Source organism: Saccoglossus kowalevskii, chromosome 5, assembly GCF_978046115.1.
Source record: "Saccoglossus kowalevskii chromosome 5, keSacKowa6.1, whole genome shotgun sequence".
NCBI lineage: Eukaryota > Metazoa > Hemichordata > Enteropneusta > Harrimaniidae > Saccoglossus > Saccoglossus kowalevskii.
Window position 1 is genome coordinate 18,582,094 of NC_140645.1, and position 17,799 is coordinate 18,599,892.

The 17,799-nt window shown below is 37.9% G+C and overlaps 1 protein-coding gene across 1 annotated transcript; it reads left to right on the forward strand.

The window, feature by feature from the left end:
* Nucleotides 1–5,401: 5,401 nt before the first annotated feature.
* LOC146745842 (uncharacterized) lies at nt 5,402–13,088 on the forward strand. The gene is made up of 4 exons (XM_085499591.1): nt 5,402–5,563; nt 7,200–7,652; nt 11,306–11,383; nt 11,747–13,088. The coding sequence occupies exons 1-4, from the start codon at nt 5,542–5,544 to the stop codon at nt 11,851–11,853; spliced, it is 660 nt and encodes a 219-aa protein (XP_085355717.1). The 5' UTR covers nt 5,402–5,541; the 3' UTR covers nt 11,854–13,088.
* The last annotated feature ends 4,711 nt before the right edge of the window (nt 13,089–17,799 follow it).

Sequence of the window (17,799 nt, forward strand, 5' to 3'; positions counted from 1 at the left end):
AAATAGAATACACTGGTGAAACACGATAGTACCCATGGGCGAAAGAATGTTTTGGGATGTAGTTTACATTGTGTATGGAGTGGTAGGGTCGGGTGTAATTTGTTCATTTCCAACTCTTATGAAGTCACGTAGAATTTCACTTAATTTATTTTTGCTGACATGTTTTCAAGTATTACATGTGAATCCAATTTTCACTGTGCTGTGTCTCAATAGAGTGTGAGGGAAATGGCATTTTCACTGGAATTTATTTCAGGGGGAAAATGTTTTCAGTGATAATGAAGTATTATGACTGAACCACATATCCTCTCCCCGTGGCTTTCATTGCGTATGGAAGTTATTTTCACGAGTGATGCGATGTATCCTGCTGCCTTTCACTTTCACGAGCGAAGCCACTGGGAGGGTATGGGGTTCTGTTATTATTACATATGTCCCATATTTGATTATTTCATATTAAAGAAAGAACGTGCAACAAATCGGGATAGAAATTTAGGTCGGGGAACCCAATTGCCCATTAATATGCTCCAAGACAGTGCTGCGACCTAGCAACGCGTGTCAGTGTAGAACGCGTGTCACTGTACGTGTGAAAATAAAATAATCAGACGTCTAAACTTGAGTCATTGTCCGAATAAATACTGCTCAAATTGACTAAGTGTTCAAAACGTCATAAAAAAGACGCCGCCGACGATGCGCGTCGCACAATCGTTTTGCTAGCTGTCAAACAACTTGTCAAGTCAAAACATCTACGCGCCAAAGTGAAAAGGCTGATTTTACTGCGGGTCCAGGCTGCGGGTGGATGTTCAGAGAGCCCTTCAAGATTGATAAAACTCAGTTTCCAGGTGGTCAACATACATTAAGTTCTCCCAAACCTAGTATTCTATGTGATGTACATCTAACATGCCAAAAATGAACGATTGGTGAACGATTTGAACCTGACAAAAATAGCCGACGGAAATGTGTTTACAAAATAAAAATAGTGATTACTTGATTTAGATAACAGGAAGGGGAGGGGGTAAAAGAAAAGTTATATAACATTTTATTATTCAATAATTTATTAAAATACATAAGTTTGTCCAATTCCCTGTGATACAACACCTCAGACATAGCTCATTGTACTCGGTTTGAGTGTGGGTACAAAGTTACTATATGAATTTTTTATATCTTTTTTCATTAATGAGAAATTTGACCCCAAAGTTAGAGTAACTGTTCACCAGGAATGGCTTTTTAACTCTTCTGTGATTTTTTTTTGGCTTGGCTGATTTTGTTCAAACTTGATAGGCAGATCGTACCATCACTAATTGGAAAAACAATCCTGACCCACCGGTACCATGGCAACAGCCAAAATCTGTTTTTTGAATACTTTCGCCCCAAATTTATTACCTCCTACCAGTCTTGTAATAGCAGTGGCCAAATGATCATGCCTTTTATTCTGGCTACGTTGCGCACTGGTAAGAGATCACTGGCGCCGACATTGTTATACTGTCAACGTAATCCCAATTGAACTTTGAATAAAATCTAAATGCTGCCTCCAATCTAGAAAATACTATCGCAAAACGGTTGGAAATAATACATTTAACGGCTGAATACGTCCTAGCAATAAAATAAAGTGACTTCTAAAGACTGAATGTTATTTTGCGAACCTCGTATAAGGTGCCTGGTTTTAGTTATAAACCGACGTTAGCTTCACGTTCATGTCCTACCATCATGGTAACAGCCGAAAACATATTGCTTGTTTTTTACCGGCTTGTTTTCATTGGCAACCGAAGTATTTTTATTTTGTAAATAAATGTTCGTCTGCTATTTTTATCCAGTTTAGCAACATTTTTTGCATATTAGGTGTACATCACATGGAATACTACGATTGACAGAACTTGGTGTATGTTGACTGAGTTTTATCATAGTACGAAGTACCAGGAGGTTTCTGCTGGCGACGTTGCGGCGTTACTCAGTTCCAAATAAAGATTACCAACGCCAAATGAGCAACATTTTAACCGGTAATCAAGATTCATTCAATCCACGGCTAGCAAGCAACATCAGAAGCGAAGTTGTAGCATGCAGTACTAGTAAGTCATCCCGTCAGTGGAGTACCACAGTAGCACGGCATGCTTGCCTTCAGCATTGTATTCAAATGAATCACGTGGTGTGTCGTTCTCGTTCAAACCCGGAATTCGATCAATAGGGGAGTTTCAGTAAAAAAAACACATTGCAAATCATGCAAGTTCAACATTTTCAAACCAATATACTAAAACAGGAATGCTCAGAGTGCAAAAGTATGATAGTTATTACTTTCCAGTATACACATCTCTGTTAATACTATCCCTCACATATTCTACTCCCAATTACTCCTGCGTATAATGGACTAGCATCTTTTCATGTTGACATTCAGACTAAAATCATGTGACAGGCTGTTAAAATTGGCTGTTGCATACTCTTTCGCCGGTCTGGGAAATGTGTTTAATTAGCTCTCATTCAAGCAACAATGCAGATTTCCCAGTGGGAGTGAAACTATTCGAATCTGCCACTAAAAAATAGGGGTGTTTTCAGCAAAAAACGAATAACCCTGGAATGCACACAAAATACTGAATTTCGGAACAAATCGTGCATTACTTACAGCAGCAGAATACCACAGAAATATCAGACGAAACATGAAAACACTATATATTGTATTTCGGCCTGAACCCTCTATATTGCAATTCAAGGAATTAACCCCTTATGTGCATCCATTTCCCACCTTGGTATCACCCACCCCTGAAAACAAACTCTTAATACCACGCTGAAGCGTTTGGTAAATAGAATTGCCCATATTTAAGACCTTGTGAGGGCGCTGTAACCGTAACAAAATTCCTAATTTTCCTTAGGGGTGGATAGATTTGCTTTTTTGTTTTGAAAACGCTACAGATACTCACCACGGAACACTGCTGCGTACCTTTATTCTACAACAACTATTCTAAAAACAACTACTGATCCTGTATCTTGAATGACATAGTCTCCGACCATCCCCCATTGGTAAGAATTACACAGAACTTGCAGTATGACTGATGTACATCGATAAAGTATTCGCCACGTAAGAAATTAGCGTGAAAGCCTTTAATTGACTGAATAAAAAAATGAAACAAAAGAACACACTGCGTTCGCACTTACGCCGTCGTGGAACTTCAGAATCCGTATTTTGAAAGAATGAATGATAAGTCAGAATACTATTGAAAAGGTATAAATCAAAATAAATAAAGCGATTAACGAACATGATTACTTCATAGATAAACGATTCAGTAATTACTCCGACACATCTTAATGTCTTAATTACAATACAAAATATACAATTTAAAAAAAAGGATATTGCTACGGGCGTCAATGTTTCGCATTCACAGGACAGATTGTATTCCGAGAGTGAAACAAAGCAACACAACCAGAATATGACAAATAAATGTTACTACATGTATTAAGACATAAATTAAAGTTAAACCATAAACAGAATAACTGTAAATTACATACTGGTCTCCAATAAACATTACCTACTAATTCACACCGTATAGTTCCGTATAGCGGGATTTTAGTGATGTGTTATGATAGCGACTTCACGTTCGCTTTTCAGTTCACACGCCGTTGTATTATTGTTTATAGTCAGCAACTTGCATGTTTAGGGTGGATATTATAAACATATATTATTGTATTCACTCGTAGCGACTTTGCGAGGCTTTAACCGTGAGAGAGAGAGATCACCAAATAATAATGATTTTACAGCGTAGAACCACTGCAGGTTGTCTTGCCCACAGGAATTGTCTTGAAACATGTATTAGCTGTCACGTCGATAGTTGCGCTGGACAGTATGGGAGCTGCACTGCAGCGCACAGCACTTTTCTGGGGCTGAGCCCAATCGATGGGTTTTCTTTCATCGCGTTTTATTTGAAGCGCAATGTATGAGGGCGTACTTCGAATACGTCAGCTGCCAGACCTGCGTGTATCCACGGAGCGGAGCTACGACACGGACTTTCTTCGTTGCTAGGACGCGCACCACTGTACCACGTATTTCTAAGGGCTTTGTGCGCGCTGCTGTGGAACGCCGGTGGAGCCGGTGAAAACTCGAGAAAACAACACAAACTCAACTTTGAAGTAATCCTGAACAACCAAATTCATATATGTTACACACGTAGGGCCTATCTTGTAACACTGTTCATGGGACTCTCAACAACCATCGCAAAGTACCGTTTTCTGTGAGTTTTTGGTCTTTGTTTTTACCGCGAGGGTTGCCAGGCGGTAGAAAATGCCCGGATGTCCGCCCCGCCCCCCGAGGATAGCTTTGTTTAGTTCTAGATCAGGGGGTCAATAGATAAGATAGAAGACGCAGAACATTGAATCATATACCAGTCGCGTTACATCATCTCCAACTCCACAACTCTACCGATACAACGTGTCAATAACTCGAAACTTGCTTGTTTTAAGCACTTGACTACGCACTATGTTACGACTACATTTTCATACTTAGTTCCGGTCAAGTATGTATGAAATGGACGTTTTTATCACGGTCTTCAGGTAGGAACTAGTTTCGTAATTATGTGTATAATAACACAACTCTTATTTTCTCAGATAGTAAGCCGTTAACCTATTTTGTGCTATTTTGTGAATTATCCCAAAATCGAAAATACAGTGAATTTTGGCCATATGTTTCATTTTGTGTTTCTTATGTGTGTTTATAGCAACCATTCCTTATCTACCGCGCGTTATCATAAATGTAAATAGTTATTTATTATACAGGTCACACGTGGATGTATAATATAATGCATTAAACCAACCATGAACAAATATTCGGAATATAGCTACGTAGACGGATTTGATATGAATATTCATTTTGGCAAATTCATCTAAATTAACGGGTAACACAAGTGGAACTATTTCGGGATGATTGGATTCGCTTAAAATGTGCTACTGTAGGGTAGTATTGTTCTTAATTTCCTCATTTCTGATATCAATACAAGAAATTATCAGAAAAAAATCTAAAACGAACAAATAAAATATTTTTGTGAAAGCAAACCATTACAGTAGCACATTTTAAGCGAATCCAATTATCCCGAAATAGTTCCAATTGTGTTGGGTGTTAACGTTGTTGTTGTTTTCAAAGGAATTGGCTAAACTGTTACAATGTGCTGATATATTGTAATAAGCCCCGAAAATAATGATTAGGCTGGCGGGAATGAGTTATTCATAGTTTGGTGCCTGTCGTCTGCGCCTAAGTAACTGCGTATGTTCATGTGATTTTCCCAGATAATTATTTTCTATTTGCAAAACTTGACTTTTGAACCCCATTCACGTGCGTCACTAAGTAGCCGTGTATGTTCACGCGAGTTTCTCAGATGCCATACCAAGACAGTGAAAGTAGTTATTTGCTATTTGCAGTACTTGTGTTTAATTGGGAATCCCCGGTGTACGTCACTAATTTAAACAAACAAACGGACTGTATATACAAGCCGCTCGCCATTCAATCAGGTGTACAACATAGAAACATCGTCGTTTTACAAGAAGTCTTCCTTTATAATAGTCAGATCGAGAATGTCAACACTTATACATTTAGGTAAGTACGTTTTTTCGATTCATTTACTATGTTGTATCCATATTTAAACTGCAACTGTTTGTTTTGTTTTTCTGTTATCTCATGGTAACGATCCGGTGTTGCTTGGAACAGAACACAACAAGTACCTATCATGTTCCCGGCAGTTCAGTGACGGTGGTGCGGGGCTGCCTACCGACGCAATGCTACTATGGGTGTTCGGGAATTTTTGAGCTGATCACCGAGCTTGAATGTGCTACTATCGAATCGAAAGAATGGTTTTGCGTGATAGTAGTCACGGGTTCTCTAGCCATTAAGCCCAGTCGGCAGTGTCGCACCTTTCGGTTTGAGGCTTTACACGGTCGGTGTCTCCATACCATACATACCGTGGGAAACCACCTATTGCATCCATAAGCCTACTCAGCTACGTTATGCGGTCGGGGAAATCCATGACTCATACGACAGGAAGTTGTCGACAGACGAAATTAACAGAAGGTGTTGTCTCTCATGCGGACGGAAACCCTGCGTACTGCTATTTGTGTATAAAACTGACGCTCCTTGCAATACTATGTCACCCAATGACCCGATGACCCGTTGTTGCGAGTTCCATGTAGCGCGTGATTATCGCGAGACTTTGATAACAATGACACTCCGATTTGCACTACTGCTTTAAAAAACGATGGGGTGTGTTGAAAAACAACTAATCGTGGACGCTCAGAACACATATAGCTACCTAGTTATCTTAATAATAATTATATTAATATAATATATTATTATTACGAGTATGCTTTCAGAAGCGGAAAACGGCTTCGAAGTAAAACAGTTTTTTCAGTGTGAGTGTTTGTAAAGCCACCGACTCCATTGTAAAACAGCGTAGCTAATGTGCGTTGTAAAAATTGGAGGTCGAATTCTTTTGTAACTAGGCGACTCGGAATTCAAAACTGGTTATTTTTTTATTTTAAATAACTGGTACTTAAAAATGTGTAGAAAAAAATGGAGTTTGGAAGCAACCTTAAATTAGACAGCTACAGAGTTACGATAAAAAACAAACTATGAGCTCTGTAATTAAAGTTTTCCAAATTCCAAGTTTCGTTTAAGTTACCATTGCCTCAACAACGAAATAGGGTGACGTAAATTAATCCCTTTAAAAGACAAAATATGCAACATGTGCAACCAAGTTCACTTTGAGGATGGATCGCATTTTCTTATGGAATGTCATACTATAAAACCCACAGCATTTTGACGGCAAGCCAACGTATATACGGTATGGTGCGTTGTGTGGGTGTGATGTTGAGTCTCTATAGGACCCCCATTTCTGAGCACATTGGGTTGGTTTAAAGGGCGGTGGTCGTCGCGCCGCGTCCTACTCGATATGGGACTCATAGCGACGTATATAGACTGGCGCAGCCGGGGCGATTAATTTGTTTTTGTAGTTTAAATAAAATAAAATAAAAAATCGCGAAATGGAAGTGTTAGCCCGTGATTTCGCAGTTACAAGGGATTTTGCGCTAACACCTCCATTTCGCAATTTATTTAATTTAATCGCCGCGACTGCGCCAGTCTACGACGTATACAACGCGTGTAAAATACATTGTTTATTTATCATTTAAAGTAATAGTAAAATACAAGCTAATGAAATATCAATTATGATTACTTATAGGTGTAATACTCAGCATTTGTGGTGCAGTCCTTGCGATGCAAATATTTCCTGATGGGAGAGATGATCCGTGCTACAAAGTGACAAAGTACATGGATATAACAGTTCCCTTTTCCGTATGTTCGACGGAGTCTTCCTCAAACGGTGTCGTAAATTGGACCGTTACTTTGACAAAGATTGACGATGTTCAAGGAGAAATAACTCTCGCCAGACTGGATGTTTCCGGTGCCGCACGGGGACGTGACGTGCGAGGGCGTCATGAATTGGTATATGACACGGGAAGCTTTGACCAGGGCTTTGACATGGCGGCCGGGTATTTCCGTATTACAAATGCCCACCCATCTGACGCTGGTCGTTTCAAGTTGACTGTTTTACTAAAAAATCCCCAAAATCGAAGGATTATTGCAAGCCAGGGTACAATGCTCAGATTGGAAGTATTGGAATCCCACAGTACCGGTGAGTCTTGAACTTGAACTTATGATTATAACCAGTTTCATATACATATTCCTGCTTTTCATAATCCAGTTGTGTACATTTAAATTACAGTGTTCACTCGTACTTTGAAAGAGCTATGAGCATCCAGAGTTATTGGGGAACCAAAATTGTTGTAATTGCCAATTACAAAGTACAGTAGAACGTCGATTATCCGGACTGTTAGGGCAGGGAGCTGTAATGAGCTCCCTGGTTAGGGGGATATGCTTTTTGTTCGGTTATGCAAACAGCTCGGATATGCGATCTTGTGTGGGCGAGCTCAAATTTACAGGCTCACGTACACACAAATTCTAACGCACGTGACTGTAATGAAATCAAACAATAGTACATGTAGAGTACGTCATTAAAAACATTTTTATTTAATCAGTAATACATTGTAATACAAATGTTGCATGCTGGAATGTTAAAAAATGTTTCAAAATGTCCGTAAAATGTAGCGATAATAAAGTTCCTTTGCTTCTTTCTTGGGAAAACCACAGTCACTCTACTACTGAACGATCGTCATAGGCTGTTTTCGTTATCTTTCGTTTCAGTCCTGCACTTCCTGACAAAATCCAGCAGCTTTTGTTTTGCCTTGATATCGGATATCGTCGATTTACCAACACCATACTCGGTGGATAGATTGCTTGCGGTTTCGCCACGTTCTAGTCGATTTATAATTGACACCTTCGCGTCCAAATCAAGCACACTGCGTTTGCATTTCACTGGGGGTAGCCATGCCAACGCAGATAAAAGACGCTGATAAAGTAAACAGGTAAAAAGTCGCTTCGTATTCGCTGTGTATAGATTGGCTTGATGTTACCAGATTGCTAGGGGATTTTCGAATAGTAAACTGCTATAAAATGTCCTGATTTTATTGGATTCAGCAAAGTTTTTAACACCTAGAACGATTGACATAATAAATTGTTGTAAAAATCCAGGTTGGCTACTGTGATCAACGGACGTAAACACTTCGACGCTGTGAACCATCAAACGGCCCGCCGACTGTGGTCATTGGTTGCCGTTGTCTGCTGATCAACCATCAAAGAGGCACACCAAGGGGTTGTCGTTTCGTCTCTCTTTTTAACTGCACTATTAAACTGGCGTCGCTTCTGTGGCAAGACATCCCAGAAAATATTGTCTTTCTTTTTTTATTCCGAAAAGGATGTGACTTCTGATACTGGACATTAAAATTAAAAATCGGAAAAAACATGGGATCGGCTCATGGCCGCGAATTAACATTATGGCACTTTACGTCTGTCAAATAACGGCCAAATAAATACGTGTTTCTCTCATGAAGTTGACGCTGAATGTACGCAAAGGAAGCCGCTCATCCTGCCACTGGATAGCAAAGAACGTGGAGATGATCCGTGCTACATCGTGACCAATAATAAAATTATTGGTTTTCCAATTGTGGGCGTGTCTTTTATTTCAATGCCAAATGTGCAACACCAAAGTCCCGCCGTTTATTTTTCATGGTTGTTCGACCATAGTCGTCTGCATCAGTATCACGAGTTCTAAGTTTAGTTTACTATGTTGGTCGCTCGACACCATAATCACCGCCTCCCTCTCGGTACCTACGCCCAACTTGAATTGGTTCCTTACCCAAAATTGGGCAATCAGCTGTATCTTTCATTAGAACACTTGGTAAATCATTCACAAATATGTTGAATAATGTTGGTGATAGTGGACACCCTTGGCGAGTGCCTAACTTACTGTCAAAATAATTAGTGTACCCATCTTCCAATCTAACACATGATTTTAACTCCTTATACATACTGTTGATGACTTTGATGAACTTGTCACTCACCCCATTTCTGTACATTTTGTAAAACAGTCCATTCCTCCAAATTGTATCAAAAGCTTTTGCCAAATCCACAAAACACATATAAAGAGGCTGTGATTTTTTAATAATTTTGCCTTTTTTCCTTATTTTGTTATGGTTATTCATAATAGACTTGAGAACAAATACATGATCAGAGGTCCTGCAGTCTTTCTTAAAGCCAATTTGATATTTAGATATAATATTATAATCATTAAGGAACTTGTTTAGCCTGTTATTCGGAATAATCGAAAACAATTTTCCTAAGCAGCTCGTTATTGTTATACCTCTATAGTTTGAAGGATCATCCTTGTTACCTGATTTATATATTGGTACAATATATCCTTTACTCCAAAGGGATGGGTATTTTTCACCTTGTAGTACTGTATTAAATATTTTGAGTAAATGATGTTTAATGTACTTAAAACTGAATTTTATCATCTCGTTTGAAATTTTGTCAAATCCACATGCTTTTCTATTTTTCAATGTTTTAATTGCCTCTTTGACATCCTTTTCCACTATTGGTTTATCCAGTGTCATGTTGTGTACTTTATCTTTCCTCTTCTTTAATTCCTCTAATTTCTTTATAATTGAACCTTCAAATTTGTTATCATAGTTTTGATCATTTGTAGAATTCAGTTTTTTATAAAAATTAAACCAGCTTTCCGGAGTTATCAAATTGTCCATACTTTGTTTTTTTGATTGTTTCTTATTGAATGACTTGATCAGATCCCACAAATCTTCATTGTTACAATTTCTGTCTTTCAGATGAGCAATTTTTTTCATAATTTGAGACTTTTGTTCATTTTTCTTTTTTTTAATCATTTTCGCAGTGTTTTCTTTGTCTTATAGTATACCTGTCTCATGTTTAATTCCTTTGGATTTGCTTTCATCACTTTCCCTAAACGATAACTTCATTTCGTAGTTCACTGCATGTCTTATCGAACCATGGTTTATGTTTGCGTTTACATTTGAATGCTGATAAAATATGTGTTAACTTATTTATGTTACAATTCAAATCTATGCTATTATCATTCATTTGATTAATTAATGAGTCTAATTCTAATTTAATATTTCCACTACTACATGTTGATAACAGCTTTTATTGAAAGTGTTGCACCAGGAAATCACACAAGACGACTGTAGTATTTATTGTTCACAGTTGACTTTTGTATTATACGGAACACAGCCAGACCTGCATACAAACTTTGAGGGACACACAGTAGGTTCGGATAACCGAACATTTCGGATAATCGACGTTCTACTGTATGGTGGGAGTGTGTACAAATCTTCTGCTATCTGAGCAGTCGCTGGGTTGGTGTGGTTTGTTTGCTTGTGTATATATCTGGTAGCATCGCTATCGAATACGAACACAACGTCCAGCATCATCAATGAGGTTTGATTGACAAACCTCAGTGACGGTGCTGAACGACACTTACACAAAACGTAAATTGCAATTGACGTCACAATGACGCATTGGTTGTGGAATATGGGCAAAACGAACCGAAGCATGCGCACTGCGTACGGAATATGCAAATAACCTTTAGCGAGGTTATGACGTAAACATATCTCATGAATATTATTTTAAAGTGCAATTTGGGTAATTTGAAGACTGTACACGCTTTCTATAATACTAAAATGGTCAATTTAACAAGCGTTAGTGGCTGTTCCCGGCCCCTATGGGGCGAGCGTTATGTGTGATTCAATATGAACGCAAAATTCCATTGGTCGCCAACTATGCACATTTGTAAATGGGCCAGTGTTGCTAATTGATCCTTTAATAGGTAGCTTACTCTTTGTTCTTTATCTTCTAAAGAACCGTTGGATGAGAGATTAATTGAACCATCGTCCGTTGCTGTCCATTTTAACAACGTGACAACAACCCAAGATTCCAGTGAGTGTTTTCTTTCTTTCTTTCTTTCTTTCTTTCTTTCTTTCTTTCTTTCTTTCTTTCTTTCTTTCTTTCTTTCTTTCTTTCTTTCTTTCTTTCTTTCTTTCTTTCTCTCTTTCTTTCTTTCTTTCTTTCTTTCTTTCTTTCTTTCTTTCTTTCTTTCTTTATTCATTAAATTTTGTATTAATTTTTTTTATTTATTTATTTATTTATTTATTTATTTATTTATTTATGTATTTATTTATTTATTTATTTATTTATTTATTTATTTATTTATTTATTTATTTATTTATTTATTTATTTATTTATTTATTTATTTATTTATTTATTTATTTATTTATTTATTTATTTATTTATTTATTTCAGTTACTAGATCCACAGCCAATACAGCTGAAGGTGTCTCACTGGTCCTGATCATGTGTGTACTTTACTGGTGGCAGCAATTTTATGGTATTAATGTCGCCATCTTGTAAATGTACGAAGGGAAACTTGCCAAAACAAATCTGCAAAATGTGTGTGTGCAATCATGAAAGCAAATGAGAGGTCGATCATGATTATGCTGCCCCTTCTGACTGATAACGCTCAACACAACCAACTAGAGCTATACCATAGTCTGACGGTTGCTTTGCGTTTTTGAGTCGAAAAAGGAAAACAAAAGAAAAAACCCACTGGCGCCGTGCTAACGTATGTCGTCACAAACATGATAAGAACCAATTACGGGTCTGTTGAACATATAAATAAGTCCGTCCACGTGCAATGTATCTTAAGTATCAATTATTTGAATATTATGTGTTCAAATCTTGCAACGCAATCAAAATTTCATTTGACAGTACTTCTAGAGGTAAACATTGAAATCCTAAAATATTTTTACAGAATTTTTACATTTAATATGATATTTTTTAATTTATTGTTGTAAATTTCAAGTATTCCATTTGTTCAATTTACTGATTGTGCTCATCCGTCCAGTATTATTTAAAGCAGGGGGAGTCGTCAGATGCCCATAGCGTGTCATTGTTTACAAACAAGCGTCTACCCATGAGCCTTCGCGTTTTTAGCGTGTGTTGTTATCGTAGCTTGGGACTCAATTCCCGCGCGTGCGCAGGTGACGACCCTCCCGCTCTAAACTTTTCTTGTTTACAGTTGATGAACACAAATGTTGAAACATTATTTAACACATTACAGCGCATCCGCAATTTCACATTAAAGCATTGCATTGGAAATGTGATTGCTTACTTACGACCACCACCAGCGAGCAATCCATCCATGTGGCTAGAACAAATTTGATATAACACAGTCGAGATATACATGACGCGTGTGGTTATATAATACATATATAAATAAATACGTGCACGCTCCTCAGCCATTACGATGTAAGTGGCTAGAAGAAATGTCATTTTTTTAATATCACAAAGTCGGTATATACATCACGCGTGTCTACCTTAATAATAGTACGCACATAGTTATGTGTACGCTATTAACCATTATCAACGCGTAACTAAGTTGTAAGTTATAAGTTATACGTGTATAAGTGGGGATTTACATTCGCTTTAGTTAAATTTATTCGCAAACATTTACATTTGATTGTGATATGATCTGCTTAATGACCGAGTTATTATTTCCACGAGTTTTAATGATAATTTACACGTGAATGATTTTGTATATGTGAGTATGAATTTATAATATTTAAATAAAGTTTGATTTCTATTTATTTATCTTGAAGCCAGTTTATATGACGCCTTGTTTCACCTTTCACCCCGGCCCGGCAGTTTATTCATAGCTAGACTCTGCCCAATTCCGATTTCGAAATATAACAGCAATCGTCGGAATCTGTATTTTGAAAAATGATAACGCAATTTTAGTGTCCAGTGTCTATTTTTCTATTCTCGCAACTAAGCGATTGAAGTCATTTAAATGGCTTGATGTGGGGTTCATAGCGACGTATACAATACGCGTAAAATACATTGTTTGTTTACATGAAATTCGAACACGCGCTGAGCGACGATCGTCGCCCTTTAAAGCGGGAGAGTCGTCACCTGCGCATGCGTCAGATGGCCATAGCGTGTCACTGTTTACAAACAAACGTCTACCCATGAGCCTTTGCGTTTTTAGCGCGTGTTGTTATCGTCGCTTGGGACTCAATTCCCGCGCGTGCGCAGGTGACGACCCACCTGCTTTAAATCACCGTCCCTCGGGACGATAGCAGGGCAGCCGCATTGAATCGCCTTTTAAAGTAGTCTGTCACGCAATGACAAATTTATCACTTTGTACGTACCCGCCAGGGTCAGGTAAATGAATAATTGCTCTCTGGGGCAGATAAGAAATTTGTATTAGTACTGAGCACAATTCCACCTATGAAAATGGTTTGACCTTTGACACGCGGCGTAACCACTTAACTCTTGCTGTATTGTAAGGGGGTGAGACCTCCGCAAACAACAGCAGATTGCACTAATTACAAAAGGAAAAATTACGTGTTTCTATATTTAGAACTTTACGTCTATGTGTCACGTGTGTATTTCCCCACTGACGACAATAAATGTGTATTTCGCCGTTGTTTATTGTATTTTGCTACCTCCTAAGTAGAGCGAAACAGCTATTGAACTAATAACAATACTGTAGAATACTTTATTTTCGCTATTTTCGCTGAAGGGATGATTCCGTGAAAATAAAATCCAGCGAATATACTTTTTTTCCTATATTTCACATTCAACTCATCAAAAATCAGTGGAAATAAATTCCATAAAGAACGCCCAAAAAGCCTTTTCAGCAAAAATTAATTCCAGCAAAAATAAAGTATTCCACACTAGATTTGAACCATGACTGGTCCATGACAAAAGCAAGAATTAACGACGGATCGGACTTCAGATCACGAAACGAAACCTGGTTCGCATTATCTTTGAAACTAACATGCGGTGTTTAGACAAGTCGCGAATCGGATCTAAAGTATATTAAAGGGGCATTTCCAGTTATGCCTAATCTAAAAACAAATTTACTTTTTGGATTAAAATTACAATGGATAAAAACAGATAGATTAACTTTGTAAACAACATAAACAATAGTGTCCCATGATTCTTTGGTGCAATCCATGGGATTGAGCGGTTTCCCTTTAAGAATAAGCCTACTAAAGCGTTGCACACTGGACTATCTGTATCTCTTCAACATCATGTATACCCTTGCCGCCGGCCGGTAACGAATTCCATACTTACTAGTACCTCTAGTTTACCAACTTATGAAGCTAATCTACGATTCCAGAACTCGGTAGAAACCCAGAATACAACAATCCGACTAAATATATGCTCTCTGTTAGTCAACACATTTCTTTCTTTCAGGTATCTTAGTCTACAATATCTGAAAGGGTCTGTATCACGATATTTGATTATTACATTCACGCAGATCAATCACGCGCACAACCATCATATACTAGCACGTCTTAAAAGCGGGTGAATCGTCACCTGTGCATGCGTCCGATGGCTATAGCGTGTCATTGTTTACAAACAAGCGTCTACCCATGAGCCTTCGCGTTTTAGCGTGTGTTGTTATCGTCGCTTGGGACTCAATTCCCATGCGTGCACAGGTGACGTCACGGTTCCTTCCGCTTTAAATCTTCTAGTTTACATACTGTCAATGATCGTTATCGTGGCGTTAGCTTGTGGGAATCTCTACCCATTAGAGCGTCTTTTACTAAATTTTATCGAGGAGCAGCTTGATCATCAGTGACTCATTTTGTTTTAGTTGTCAATTTTATTGGACTCCAAGGTAGATTAAACACATATTTATAGTGTACTCTCACTTTATCTGATGTCTATGGGCTATCCCATAATGTGTGTAATAAATAAATTACTATCATGATTGGATTCATAACTACCACCATAATTTGAAAAGTCGTAGTTTTAGCCTTGGTCATGAGAAAAGTGGACGCGATAAGGGTAGATAATAGAATGGGGAGAGGTTACTGAAAGTCTTGTTGAATTTATCGATCGCGGTGCTCATTTGCGATTAAGATATATTGAAAAATTAATTCGACTTGCTCAACTTACAATTTATCAGTTTGGATAATGTGTCATTCTTGAATTCGGTTGTTTACGACTTTAATTTATTAATTACATTATTTTTGTTTCATCACTTGTGTACACCTAGCCGGAGTGTCGAGATATATATGTTTCACATACAATGATTTGAAAATTATATTCAGATCATAAGTAACACAATTACATTTATTTAAATTAATATTGACGATGAAGAAGTTCACAGATGGACGTTCATGTTCATGTTCGTATATGTGCGATATTGTTTATGCGTGTTTTTTGTTTTTTATTGTGGAATATAATATTGGCATTACTGACATAGAATACAGGTAAAATGTTACCATGACAAAATGGCCTGTTGGTATAATGTAGAAGTAAAAGCATACATTGTTAATGTCTTGATTTACCGTGACGTATTTGGCAATTCTCATTGAATGTCAGGTTTCTAAACTGCCAAAGTTAGTAATGAATCTTTTAATGTGTTTAATGCATGACACGTTCAATATATCAGGTATATCTAGTCTACTATAAAACACTGAACTGATCACCCGTGATATAAATGATAACGTCCATTGACGCATTGTAGTAGCGATGTTTTCAAGAAAGGGTAGGTGTTAACAGAATGGAATTTTTGATATTTTACCCGTGAAAAAAACCGTGTATGAAGCATTTTATGTTATTTCAAATCTGCCAAACCACAAAAAACATCAACATATATACGATCTCCTCGGGCTCGTGTCGCAATTTATCCCCCATTCATAAAATTAGAGTATGTGGCAATGGACGCGATTTATCTATTGAGGGCGCCGGTCTTCAAGTATGACACAATTGGCTGTCTTGTTTACCAAAATTGGAGCGTTTCTCAGTGTCAAGATGTTGCAAACCTCATCATTTTGGTATTCTCATATGAAATTCAAAATTTTCATAAAGGATACAAGATGGTATCCTACTTACGTCTGGCTAACAGGAGGAGAGAAATTAACTGTTCGAGGTAAGTAATTCTCGGCAGCAAAATTGAAGTGTGTCGCCCTCTCGTTTCCAAATTTGGAAATGATGTTGTTGATAAAACAAGTAATGGCAGATCTCAGGGAATGAGTGTCCAGTATTTTGGCATATTTGGATGTTTTAAAAGCGAACTACCTAGCGAAGTTTAAGTCATGTTGGTTGTTGGAGAGTCTAATATTAAAATGAGAGGGGCATATTGAACCAAATGAATTTTTGACATGTGGCGTTCGTTTTTGAGGTATCAACTGTTTTCACGTGACGCGATAATGTATAACATGTATACTAATTTGAATATGCATATACAACATACATACTGCTTGATTACAGTGTATAACATAGCTAATTTGTGTTTCATTTCTAATAATTTACAGTCAATCGTTCATTTTCCTCAATTGTCTATGGAGATAAACGAGTTCAGACGTAACAAAGACACAACCTAGAAGACGCATGATTTAAAGAAAAAAATGTTCAAATTTAAGAAACGAAAAGTTAATCAGTTAAACAAAAGTTGTTTTGTCCTCTGTTCGTATAATGACTCTATAGACGACTTTCCCCGAAGTAAAAGAACAACATGTCGGTTTGTTGATAGCCGATAGAAGGGAATTTTATTTTTGTTACGTTGATTGGTGCACTCAGAAGAACAATGACACGCGTGCAAAATTTACGTTACACCCCAAAACGACATGCGCGCATGTGAAACACCATATCTTTGACTTTCAGGAAAGTCGTCTATCCCACCAGTTATTACTCCGCACACGCTTTCACGCTGATTTGGTCGCTGTAGCTTCAACATTAAAACGAAACATGTCAGCAGCAGAAATTTTGCGTCCGTAAACAGCGGCTTCACAAAGCTAAGTACGGGTAAAATCTGATCTGATTTTAAGACGCGGTAAGGGTCTGGCTGGCCCTTAGCGCGGGTTAACGAAGTGTACGCGAACGCTATTCCAGGGCTAAGCGCCTTCTGAGGCGACTTTTGGGTGTGAATATTATGTACGTGATCAAATATATATGCAACTTTCTCATTTCCAAAATGGCAACCGAGCTCAGTGTGTACAAAACTTCGTTCCCTCGCAAAAACTGGAGCGACGAAGAGACAAAAGCTTTACTGTGAGAATATGGAAAGACAGAGGAATGTTGAGACAGTTGGACTCCTCACCGAGGAACCGAAAAAATGTTTACCAAAATATGCAAGCTAAATTAGAAAGATTTGTTTCGTGAACAGCGGCTTAACAAAGGTCACCGACTGATGGAGCCCCTTAGCTCGTGCTAAGGACTGACCCTTCCAATTGGGTCTAGTCCAAATGCAAATATGTGAGATAAGCCTAAATCAGCTTACATCTTAGCCCATACTTCGTGCAGCGTGAACACTACTACAAAACAAGCATAATCTAC